The 13,032-nt window shown below is 43.0% G+C and overlaps 1 protein-coding gene across 2 annotated transcripts in view; it reads right to left on the reverse strand.

Moving 5' to 3' along the window:
* The window catches only part of AOPEP (aminopeptidase O (putative)), a 615,981-nt gene that overhangs the window by 388,074 nt on the left and 214,875 nt on the right, over positions 1–13,032 (reverse strand). For both annotated transcript variants that reach the window (XM_073633214.1, XM_073633224.1), the window contains one exon: positions 5,897–6,086. In XM_073633214.1, the coding sequence (XP_073489315.1) occupies positions 5,897–6,086 (190 nt within the window). The remainder of the gene's footprint in view (positions 1–5,896; positions 6,087–13,032) is intronic.

Here is a 13,032-nt window from a genome sequence, read left to right on the forward strand (position 1 = left end):
AGGGTGGGATCAGTTGCAGTGGTGGGGGTGGATGAGTGGCAGTGCTTGGAGGGATCACTAACTCTCACTTACTGTCACCTGTTAGTTAGTGGTTGGTTCCCCCTGCCTGCATACGAGGGGAGGAGAGAGAGAGGGGTGTGAGGATAGGGTGGAAAAGGAGGTGTGAAAAAGAGAGGGGGGGAAGAGAGGGGGTGAGAGAGGGGGGGAAGAGAGGGGGTGAGGGAGGGGGGGTGAGAGAGAGAGAGTGAGGGGAGTGGGTGAGAGAGAGGGGGTGAGTGAGAGAGAGAGAGGGGGTGGGTGAGAGAGAGAGGGGGTGGGTGAGAGAGAGAAAGGGAGAGGGAGTGGGTGAAAGAGAGGGGGTGGGTGAGAGGGCGGTGGGTGGAAGAGAGGGGATGTGGGCGAGATAGAGGGGATGTGGGTGAGATAGAGAGGGTGAGAGAAAGGGGGTAGGTGAGACAGAGTGGGGTGTGTGAGTTAGAGTGGGGTGGGTGAGAGATGTGAGGGGGTGGGTGAGAGAGAGGGGGTGGGTGAGAGATGAGAGGGGATAGGGGTGAGAGATGAGAGGGAATGTGGGTGAGATAGAGGGAATGTGGGTGAGATAGAGGGAATGTGGGTGAGAGAGAGGGGATGGGTGAGAGAGAGGGAATGGGTGAGATAGAGGGGATGGGTGAGAGAGAGGGGATGGGTGAGAGAGAGGGGGTGGGTGAGAAAGGGGGTAGGTGAGAGAGAGGGGGTGGGTGAGAGAGAGGGGGTGGGTGAGAGAGAGAGGGTGGGTGAGAGAGAGAGGGTGGGTGAGAGAGAGAGGGTGGGTGAGAGAGAGAGGGTGGGTTTGAGATGAGAGGGGGTGGGTGAGAGATGAGGAGGGTGGGTGAGAGAGAGGGGGGTGGGTGAGAGATGAGGGAGTGGGTGAGAGAGAGGGGGGTGGGTGGGAGATGAGAGGAGGTGGGTGAGAGAGAGGGGGTGGGTAAGAGATGGGGGTGGGTGAGAGAGAGGGGGTGAGAGAGAGGGGGTGAGAGAGAGGGGGTGGGTGAGACCCCTAGCCCTGCCTGCAGTCCCTGCTGTGCTCCCCTGTCTGTGGGTAGGTGTGTGTGTGTGATGCACCTACCTCCTGCCCGTCCTCTGGGCCCTTGGTCAGCCTGTCTTCTTGCTGATGAGAGTTACAGCTGGGAGCGGACATTGGAGGAGTGCAGGCAGGCTTTGGGAGGTGCCGGGAGATGCTGCGCCCCCTGCTTCTCGGGTCAGGGTGGCGGCTGGTGAGGTCTTCTCCCACTCCCTGTTGTTTCTAGCCAGCCTCTGTGGCTGAGCCTCGTGCTGCTCACCGGGCCATCTGCAGTTTGAAGATTGCCACCACGCTGGATATCGATGCGCTGCCCTGCACCCTGCCGCCACTGGACCAGTGGGACCATGACAGGGGAGCAGCGGCAGGACTCAACTCAAAGGGCAACTGCTTGAAGGAGGAAGCTAAGTCTTCCTCTGCTTTCGATAATGGGCAGTGAGGGAGTCGTAGCCGTGACGTCACTGGTTGTTAGACGCCAGGTGGCTCTAGCAACCAGTGACCAGGAGTAGAATCAGGACAGATGGAGGCGGAGCCGGAGCCAGAGCCAGCGCTACAGTGGCTCAGTCCGTCCAAGTCCTCTGCATTCCAGACTGCTCCCTTTCTTTTAATTGGGGGGGCATGGAGCCACTGGTTCCTGGAATTCAGCCCAGGACCACAGGACCCGGGGACTTACCTCAAATCGCGGGACGGTCCCGCGGAATCCGGGACAGTTGGGAAGTATGCTTTAAGTAAGATCAAGATGGTGTCATTTTCATTAATCTTTTCAGAAAACCCACCGTGGGAAATTCACTACGACACACGGGTAGTGCTCATCCCAAACAAGTAATAAAAGGAATCCCTTTGGAACAGTATCTGCGACTACGCAGAAAATGTTCCAATGATAAAGACTTTGAAACACAGGCTGGCCTCCTGAGAAACAGCTTCCTTAAACAAGGCTTTACTAGAAAATCCATGAAACATGCTTACCAAAATCCAGTCCTCATGAACTCTGTTTCAAGGTGAACAGACACAGGAACAAAGATCAAAATGTATAATGATCAAAAAATACAGTACAACAGGCAAAGTGACGATTTCAGGGAAATCATTCAAAAACATTGGCAACTATTGATCGATGACAATATCATCAGACGTTTGTGGATGACTGCCCGCGCCCGACATTCAGACATGGATGACTATTGAAGCATACTCTGGTACAAAGTCACTTTGAAAGAACAAAGGGACAGGACCCATGTGGAACACGTCCCAAATGGACTTTTAGGTGTGATAACTGTTCTTTTTGTAGATTCATACTTTAACAAGCAGTGCAGTAAAAATGAGATCAATAAAATTATTTCCCAAACATTTTGTAAATTGCAAAACTATTGGCATTGTATATTTGCTCACTTGTGGCCGTGATGCCTTTTATGTGGTCAAAACATGCAGAAAGTTTTGGCAACGTATTAAAGAGCATGTCGCTGACATTAAAGGTGCTAACTTAGAAAGCCAAATTGGGAGAATTTTGCTGACAAACATGCGTATAGTTTGTACTCGTTACAATTCTTTGCTCTGGAAAGAGTACGTGGAGGCGATTTTGACCAGCATAAATTACAAGTTGAGGCTAGGTGGATTCATAAACTGCATGCTACTATCCCCCCGGGACTTAACGATTCCATCAGTTTTGCCCATTTGTGACAGAAATATAATAATATATTTAGCCATCTTTCTTTTCTCTCTTTCTTCTTTTCTCTTTGTGTTTCTGTTTGTCCCTGTAACAGACATGTCAAAATATCCAATGGAGTTTCTCTCCACATTATGTTTTGAACTATAATTGAGGAATGGGAGCATGGAAGAGATGATGGGGGGAATTAAGTGGTGGACTAATACCAATTTATTTATAATTGGTTTTTGTTGTTTCTGTTTTTATTATGTCTCATTTTTTGTTTGTTTTTTGTTCCTGCTTTCTGGGTTGTAAGGCTAAGCACAAAGAAGCTCAAAGAAGCTGCTCTTACAGGCTTTGAGCTTTTTTGAGCTCTCATTTTCTTCTGCCTGGAAACTCCCCTCTGTGTTGTGGCTTTTTCAGGAGTTTACAGAAATATGCTCTTACAGGCAGAAAAACCCCCCACCAAACTCACATTTTTAAGAGGAGCTTTCAAGCAGAGGAGATACCCAAGTGCCCGAAAACATACGAAAAAGCTCAAAAAAAGTTCAAAGTGGCTCGAAAATGCACAAAAAAAAAAAAGATACAGATAAAATGAGCAGAGGGGAGGGTTTGTCAAGAAAATCGATTATGCTCAACAAAGCCCAAAGAAGCTCAATAAAAACACGCAAAAGAGCACAAAAAAGCACAAGCCTCTTCAAGCCTTTAGCCAGAAAATAAAAACTCAAATGCCTGTAAAAGCAGCTTTATTTAGGCTGCAGTGTGCAAGAGCCCGTAGGTTTGTTCCTGTGTGGTGGATGTTTTGCACCACCATATCTGTCCCATATGGCATTTATTTGGTTTTGCTCATTTTGATGCATTTTTCTCTCTGATAATTCCTGTTGTTGAGTTGTCGGGTTGCGCGTCACTTCCAGATTGTACGTTTTGACGTAATTTCCGACTTGGCGGCCATTTTGTTTGGCCTATTTTCTTTTGCCTGTTGAAAGGATCTACATGGTTGGACATTACCACAATGCAGAACATGCATTGAGAATGGCATTTTCCTTTTTTAGAACTATTTGTTCTCATCATAGAGAAAATGGTAGCCCTGATATACATTGTCTGTCATAGGGAGAGGACCTCCTCCAGCCCTCCAGGGTGTCACTCTGGGTGTCACTTCAATAGTTTATTGAGTTATATTTTTTGGATGGGCACTGGTAGGTGGGTCCTTGGGAGGCCCAGGGGCTATTTAAAGGGTATTCTCAGTGAGCCTCCACGATATGTGATATCTATTGGAACACAACCAGTTTGGTAGGTTTCTTCTCTCACTCATTTATCTATTTGGAACAATTTGACAATTTGACTCTAGATATATAGGATTGTGGCGTGGGTTCACTTGCTCCCCCCCCCCCTTCCTTTACTGGTCCCCTCCTATAACTCACCACAGCCTGGGAAGATGTGACTGGTCCTCCACAGATTCATGTTGTTTTTGCCCCTTCTTTTCCCCTCTTCCTTTCCTCTTTTCCCTTATGGATATGGATAGCTTTCTGGGAAAAACAAAATTCTTTTCATATGTGTATTGTATATGTATAGCCATGCATCTATAATTATTGTATATTTTTTTCGTTCTTTCAGCTATAGATATAGGATGTTTTATAGTGGATATCTGTCTTGTATGAGTAAATGTTTTGAAGAAGCGGCAACAACCGCAAAATGCATCAAATGATTCGATATTTATGACAGCAATCCCGATTTGTGTGTAAACTATGTGACTTTTGCACTTTTTTAATATTTACAATACAATTTTGTATGTTGATGGTTTTACATATTCAATTGTCTCTGATATAGCGGAGGTCCACCCAATATTATAAGTTTTGCTCAATCAAATTGCATAAACGTATTAATTCTTAAAGTGAACTTTTTTTTTTTTTTAATCGAGTGTACCTGTGTATTTCTGCTTTTCATCTTAGTTTCCGGTATATCACCCCTGCGGTTATGGGCGGGTATATACGTTATGTCCTGTGCACCACACTGTCTCCTGGGAGCTCGTGTCATTGTTCCCAGAAGTCATTGCGGAGGCCCGCTGCGAGTTCTCGCGGGATTTGGAAAGATAAACTTCCTACAACGCCACCTGTTGTGATGGCAACCAGGAAGTTTACGGCGCACCGCACCCTTACAACTGAGCATGCGCAGGAATGAGCAAGGAATGCTGGTAGCTCAGCATCACTGGAACCAGGAAGTTAATGCTTGTGGGCTTCAAATGCCCACAAGCAAGGTGAAAACGACCGTTCACATTTTTTAGAACTTCTTCTTTACAACGAAACGGGACATCGGGGGAGATAATTCACCAAAACAGTGAGTGTGCCATTGTCAATATGTGATGGTGTTAATGTTTGGAAAAAAACGTCAGTGGACCTCCACTTTAATATACGGGTGGGTCACCCTAGAACACCCTTTCTCTTCTTTTGTTTTTGCAATTTTTGGGTTGGTGCCCTTCCGGTATAAGACTGCTTGAGCTACTAATTAAGTACCCTGCAGCTGACATGTTAGCCCTACATTATTTATAATTGTATAAAGCCTTACTTCTAGCACGACAGTGCCATTATTTGCATTGGATTCTATAACACGAGCCAATAAAGAAGTTGTTTATGTGAGCCAATTAAGAAGCTGTTTATTGAAGATTTTCTGTGTTGCCAGATACTCCTTTACTAAAGGAAGAAGGAGGGTATGACAGCAGGCTAATGTTCAGTACAGGAGTGTGGAGAGTTTGACAGCAGGTAGTATGTGCAGCAGTAGAAAAATGAGGAGGGTAATACTGGGGGGGGGGGGGGGGATATGTGCAGAGGGTATGACAATAAGCAATATGTATAGTAGGGCTTCTGATGTATGACAGGGGGCATACCTCTCACCAACAGCGCCACTGATCTTAGTAGCCTTGGATGGATAAATTGGCTCTTTATATCTATATTCCGATATCCCTTTCCCCAACACCTAGATCACTATAGTGAGAGGACATAGCAGTGACATAGCAATCAGAGAAAGGAACCATAGCATCCAGTGGGGGACCAGATATCTGACACTCCCAGAAATGTTATGGATGTTAAAGATGTCTGAAGTCAGCATAGTGGAAATTTAAAAAAGGGACAGAGTTACTTTAAATCAGAGGTGAGCTGGTAAAGGAAATTTATATAAATACTTTGAAAAGTTTTCAAAGAACAGCATACCTTTTGAACTTCTGCTGAGAATACATCCTCTAGGTGTGTAGCAAAGCCTTCACTTATCCATTCTTCTGTCCAATCACGTGCACCAATGGCCAACCCAAACCAAGCATGTGCAATTTCATGGCTGACACGTGTCAAGCAAAGCTGCTTTCTTCCAGACAGAACACTCTGGGACAGGTAGATAATGTGTGGGCTGGATCATAAAAATAAAGAGCAAATTACATATTAGGTGGCAGTCTTGTTGCAGCATGAACATCTCTGCTATTAGGTGTTCCTTTTTCGTTATGTCGATTTATTATTGTTAGTATGTGGTGCCAGGTTCTGACAAGCCTTTCGCAGCACAGACATCCTTAACAAGGTAAAAAAAAACAGCAGCAAAAACAAAAGCTCACTGTCATTCGAGCACAATTTAAAGTGATTGTAAGGGTTTTTTTTTTTTTTTCTTTTTTTTAAATAACAAGCATATCATACTTACCTCCACTGTGCAGTTTGTTTTGCACAGAGTGGCCCTGAACCTCGTCTTCTGGGGTCCCTCGGTGGCTCTAACAGCTCCTCCCCACATCAGATAACCCCCTAGGAAAAGCGCTCTCCCGAGGGGGTTACCTTGCGGGAGCACTCCCGAGTCCAGCATTTGGCTTCCATAGCCACCGAATGTATCCCTCGGCCCTGCCCCCCGGGTCATTGGATTTGATTGACAGCAGCGGGAGTCAACGGCTGCGCCGCTATCAATCTATCCAAAAAAAAGCCCAGAACCCCGGGCAGAGAGACAGCGCGTCCCCGCTGGGTCAAGTTCCAGGGCTCAGGTAAGTAAAACGGGGGGGCTGGGGGGCCAGTCACTGCCAGGTGTTTTTGAAAAAACACGAAGGTTTACAACCCCTTTAAGGCTAAAACTGACAATTAAAAATGTTAATACTTTGTATTCACAAAATTAGAAAAATGTGTCCCTCTAAAGATATACAAAGCATCAATTAAACCCTGAAAATTAAGTTAAAAAAAATGTCTGGTTAAAAGGAAAAATCATTTTGGTTTATACAGTTTCCATATAATTTTACTCATAAATATTGGGTTTTCCAAAATCAAAATTTAGTGATGGTAAGTGCTTACAGAGTTGCGGTAATTAAGACTGTGTAGCAGTGGAAACACATTGGCGGTTGCCTGTATGTGATTTCACTTCCTGGCAAATAAAGAGGTTTTTAACACATATTCAAAGTGTTATCTGTCTGGATGTACTAATTGCTTGCAGAATTTTTAATACAATTGTGCTGCACAGTGAAGTATAGTGCAAGGAATAACAACTAGACTTCAGAATTTGTAACATGCTAAAAACATCTACATACATACAGTATGCATGAAAACCAACTGAACTGTAGTTAACACTAAATAGTTTTAGTCACTACGAAAACTGCTGCATCAGTTCATCTTCTGCCATTCAAAATCTTTTTAATTTGGCTAGTCATGCAGGTACAGATGTGCTTTATCTGAATGTCAAAAATACCACTTAGCATACATACACTGAGCAAAATTATAAACGCAACACGTTTGTGTTTGCCCCTATTTATGATGAGCTGAACTTAAAAGATCTACGACTTTTTCTATGTACACAAAAGGTCCATGTCTCTCAAATATTATTCACAAATCTGTCTAAATCTGTGTTAAATCTGTGTTAAATCTGTGTTAAATCTGTGTTATCTGTGTACCTGTGCACTTCTCCTTTGCCGAGATAATCCATCTACCTCACAGGTGTGGCATAGATGCTGATAAGACAGCATGATTATTGCACAGGTGTGCCTTAGGCTGACCACAATAAAAGGCCACTCTAAAATGTGCAGTTTTATCACACAGCACAATGCCACAGATGTCGCAAGTTTTAAAGGAAGCGTGCAAATGGCATGCTGACTGCAGGAATGTCCACCAGAGCTGTTGCCCTTGAATTGAATGTTCATTTCTCTACCATAAGACGTCTCCAAAGGCGTTTCAGAGAATTTCCAACCGGCCTCACAACCACAGACCACGTGTAACCACACCAGCCCAGGACCTCCACATCCAGCATCCTCACCTCCAAGATCGTCTGAGACCAGCCATCCACTGCAACAATCGGTTTGCATAACCAAAGAATTTCTGCACAAACTGTCAGAAACAGTCTCAGGGAAGCTCATCTGCATGCTCGTCATCCTCATAGGGTTCTCGACCTGACTGCAGTTCGTAGTCGTAACCGACTTGAGTGGGCAAATGCCCACATTCGATGGCGTCTGGCACTTGAGAGGTGTTCTCTTCACGGATGAATCCCAGTTTTCACTGTACAGGGCAGATGGCAGACAGCGTGTATGGCGTTGTGTGGGTAAGTGGTTTGCTGATGTCAACGTTGTGGATCGAGAGGCCCATGGTGGTGGTGGTGTTATGGTACGAGCAGGCGTATGCTATGCACACGGGTGCATTTTATTGATGACATTTTGAATGCACAGGGATACCGTGACTAGATCCTGAGGCCCATTGTTGTGCCATTTATCCACGACCATCACCTCATGTTGCAGCATGATAATGCACGGCCCCATGTTGCAAGGATCTGTACACAATTCCTGGAAGCTGAAAACAAACCCAGTTCTTGCATGGCCAGCATACTCACCGAACATGTCACCCATTGAGCATGTTTCGGATGCTCTGCATCGGCGTATACGTCAGCAGCGTGTTCCAGTTCCTGCCAATATCCAGCAACTTTGCACAGTCCTTGAAGAGGAATGGACCAACATTTCGCAGGCCACAATCAACAACCTGATCAACTCTATGCGAAGAAGATGTGCTGCACTGCGTGAGGAAAATGGTGGTCACACCAGATACTGACTGGTTTTTGGACCCCTGACCCCCCAATACAGTAAAACTGCGCATTTTAGAGTGGCCTTTTATTGTGGCCAGCCTAAGGCACACCTGTGCAATAACCATGCATGGATTATCTCGGCAAAGGAGAAGTGCTCACTAACACAGATTTAGACAGATTTGTGAACAATATTTGAGAGACATAGGGCTTTTGTGTACATAGAAAAAGTCGTAGATCTTTAAGTTCAGCTCATGATAAATAGGGGCAAACACAAAAGTGTTGCGTTTATAATTTTGCTCAGTGTAGTTGCACAAATGCTGAAATAATATGAATTAGCCACACAGAAAGTCTATTGTTTTCAATTACTCTGGTAGACTTCCATTGAGAGCTACAGATCTACATAGATTAAAAAAAAGGTACTGTATTATACAGGACAAAGCAAAGCCTGCAAATGCAATGAGCTATTAGGGCCACTCCACGTATATTTATATTTATACACTACTGTATACCAGCATGTGTTCATGAAAGACAAAAGCTGTCAGACAAATTTGATTTCTTTTTATGAGGAGGTCCTTAGACAAAGGAGTGGCTGTGGAGGTAGCATACTTGAATTTGACACAGCGTTTGACGCCCCCAATAGAGCTTTCTTTTGGTGATATTTGATCACTGCTACGTTTTCTTTTTTGCACTATATAAAAAAAAAAAAAAGGCCGACAATTTTGAAAAAAAACACCAATAGTTTTTATTTTCTGCTATAAAACATATCAAATAAAAAAAAATGTAAAAAAAATCTAATTTCTTCATAAATTTAGGTCAATATGTATTCTGCCACAGATTTTTGGTAAAAAAAATATCCCAATAGGCATATAATGATTGGTTTGCGCAAAAGTTATAGTGTCTACAAACTATGGGATATTTTTATTTATTTATTTTTACTAGTAATGGCGGTGATCTGCGTCCTATAGTGGGACTGCGATATTGCGGCAGACACTCAGACACTAACTGACACTTTTTTAGGGACCAGTGACACTAAGACACTAATACAATGATCAGTGCTAAACATCAGGGGCGATCAAAGGGTTAAATGTGTGCCTAGCTGGCGTTTTCTTACTGTGGGGGAGGTGTCTGTACTAGGGGAAGTCATGGATCCATGTCCATTTTGTAGAGACACAGGATCCATGTCTTCCCTCCTGACAGAACGGCAATCTGCCAGACTGCCGTTCTGCCTGCGTACCGAGTGATTGGCAGGTGCTGGCGGACATGGAGTCTGCGGTACCCGCCCATCGGCACCCACTGTGAGTAATCTAATTACTCATCAAAAGTGAAAGAGATCAGCCTTGATGGTACAACCTGCTGGCTTAAATTAGTAAATATGAACTCCAAATGTAAAAATATATATATATTTATTCAAAGAAAAAATGTGCAAAACACTATACATTACCCGTACATTTAAAAGTATTCCATTTAAATCAAGTTTATTGAGTACTGTCGCAAGTGCACTTATGCGGCTACAACCACCTCAAGCAAAATGGAATTTATGTAACATTAATGACAAGATTTCAACAATTCCACAAGCTGCCATTTGCTTGTTAGCTCATAAACAATCTACAAGCAGTTCTCAGACTAACCTGGTTACTTGTGAATAAGGATGAGCTCTGGCGTGTTCGCATGCTGCACGTGCAGAGCCCGCCAGGAAGTCGGCACGGCACAGCGCTAATCAAAGGCAGTGAGACATTTGCTGATGGGCGGCTGCAGAGATCGGGAAATGTCTCACTGCCTGTGATTAGCGCTGCGCCATGCCGACTTCCTGGCGGGCTCTGCATGTGCAGTATGCGTACACGCCGGAGCTCATCCTTACTTGTGAATATCAGGCCATATATGGACTGGTTTAGCAAAAGTTTGGTAATTGCTTATGGTTTCAACTGATTTTGTATTGTTTAATCCTACAGACAGTACACAATCTCAGAACCTACTTTGCCAGCTCATGTTTGAAGTAGGTCCTCAGAACTCTGAGAATATTAAAATGTATTGCATTGTTTCTGTTAAGACCAAACAATCTATGCTAAATATAACATGGCAGGAAAGAGGCATTATAACCCCCCAGACTATTTTGTCTGTTTTACCTTATCTCCTAAAATACATATCCTGAGTTCATCTGTTTAGTTTTTAAAACATTCAATGCTGATTTATAACACATGTCAATTTGTGTCTTTTTACCACTCCACATGGTTTGTACATCACATCATTTGTAAGCACATTGCAGTGATAAACTCATAATCACTGTGTTTCCCATTGTCCATTAAGTCTTTTTACTTTCCCAAAACCAGTTGCAACTGCAGAATAGATGCACAATATCAAATCACATCCCATGCCTCGTGTACTTTACTGCTTGCTACACAACTGTTTAAAAACATCCGATCAGATATATGTGCTGTATAGGACCTACTGTATGACTAGAATAGTTGTGGACACAACAGTTTTTGTCCTTATTTTTACAACGTTGGGGTATTAATGGGGAAAAACTGACTATTTCATCTCAAGGTTACCTATTGGGCCTCATAATCCCTGGGCATTTAGTCCCGATGCATGAAATCCCAGTGTTTTGGTGTGGGCAAAAAGCAAAGTAGCACCGTCCAGAACCACTGCTGGCAGCCTGTAAAGCTCTATGAGACAGAAAGCCTCTGTGGCTGAACAGGGCTGGGAAGTGCACCGAGTGGTACTAACATTTAGGTCAGTATTCACCTAGGGATGAAAGCCTGCAAAACATACTGCTTGCATTCTGGGCAGTTGTTCCTGAGTACCTATTGCCCTAAATGTTAATCCCACTCGTTGCACCGCCTTGCCACTGCAGCTCTCAGGCCTTATACATTCCAAAAAAATTTCACAGTTTCTAAAGACGTAATTTATTTTAAAGGAAATTCCTAATAAAAGAGGTAGGAACGTATCTGCTACTAATCCATTGACTGCGCTCATTCTTAAGAAAAATTAACCCTCACTGTATGCTACAGTGTAATTGTGCAACAGTTTTTGCCTACTTTCTTGGTCAGGGCCTGAGCTTGCACTGTAGGCTTATTACCTCTACAGCCTAGACAGGCAATATATCATACCATATGATGTCTGCGTATGAGCATACTATCATCTGAGAAAGACAACGGATAGCAACATTTCATACATATTGGAACCATGTCAGTTGGCCCATTTTAACCATATATGGGCTGCTTTATTTTACCAACAAGAACAGGTTATTTATTAAAATTTGAAAGTGCAAAATCTGTTAAAGCTGTGCATGGTAGCCAATCAGCTTCTAACTTCAGCTTGTTCAAAAAAATAATTTAAAAAAAAACGGATCTGGTTGGTTTCTATGCAGACCTGCAACAGATTTTGCACTCTCCAGTTTTAGTAAATCAACTTTGATGTGGGTATTATTTACTTTTTTTTACAAAAAAAAAGATATCAAAAAACTTTTTGGACAAGACGTATTGCTTTAAAAATACACTAAAGCTAAATTCATAGCAGCACTGGATTCAAAAGAACATACAGCACCAATGTTATGAAGGCTCCTTTCAGTCCCTAGAGTCAAAACCGTCCAGGTAATTAATAGGAAAGTGCAGCTTTTTTTATACCTGGTGATTGGGGGGCACTTGGCAGATGCTGAAAACACATGGCAACTTATGTGAACTGGACTTAGAGAAAAGAAGTGATACAACATATAAAAAAAAAAAAAATAATTAAAATAGCCTAAGAAAATTACATTGTTAGAGTTAAAAAAAAAAATCCCTTCCCACAATCTTCTGGCAAACGAGAAGTCAACCTACATCAGCTCCAAAACAGCAAGCAATTATCTGCACAATGAATAAGCATGCAAATGTTCTAGTCCCCTTATATCGCCTGCTATGTTATTCTAATTGACTCATTGTTGCGCACATTTTGGATGTGGCAACAATTTCAAACTGGCATGGAAACACTTTGCAAAACAGTTCTTTTGCTTTGGCAATGAACTGCAAAACAGTACTTATGCTTTGACATGGAGTGCATGTTATACGACTTTATTTTCAACTTTAAAAGCCATTTTGTTATGATTTGGTATTGACACTTTGCCTTGATTTGCTATTTCACAACCACACATACCGTATATAACCTAAATTAAAAGTAAAAAACTGTAAATAAATAGACACAAATACACGCCAAAATACCCATGCAAACAGAAGAGAGAATCATAGCATACTTTTTTTGCACAATTCAAACTAACATTGATATGCATGGGTTTGAGAGTAGTGGTACTCACATTAAAGTAGCAGATTATGTTAAAAAAAAAAAAAAATCATTT

Source organism: Aquarana catesbeiana, linkage group LG01 (genome assembly GCF_042186555.1).
Source record: "Aquarana catesbeiana isolate 2022-GZ linkage group LG01, ASM4218655v1, whole genome shotgun sequence".
Lineage (NCBI taxonomy): Eukaryota > Metazoa > Chordata > Amphibia > Anura > Ranidae > Aquarana > Aquarana catesbeiana.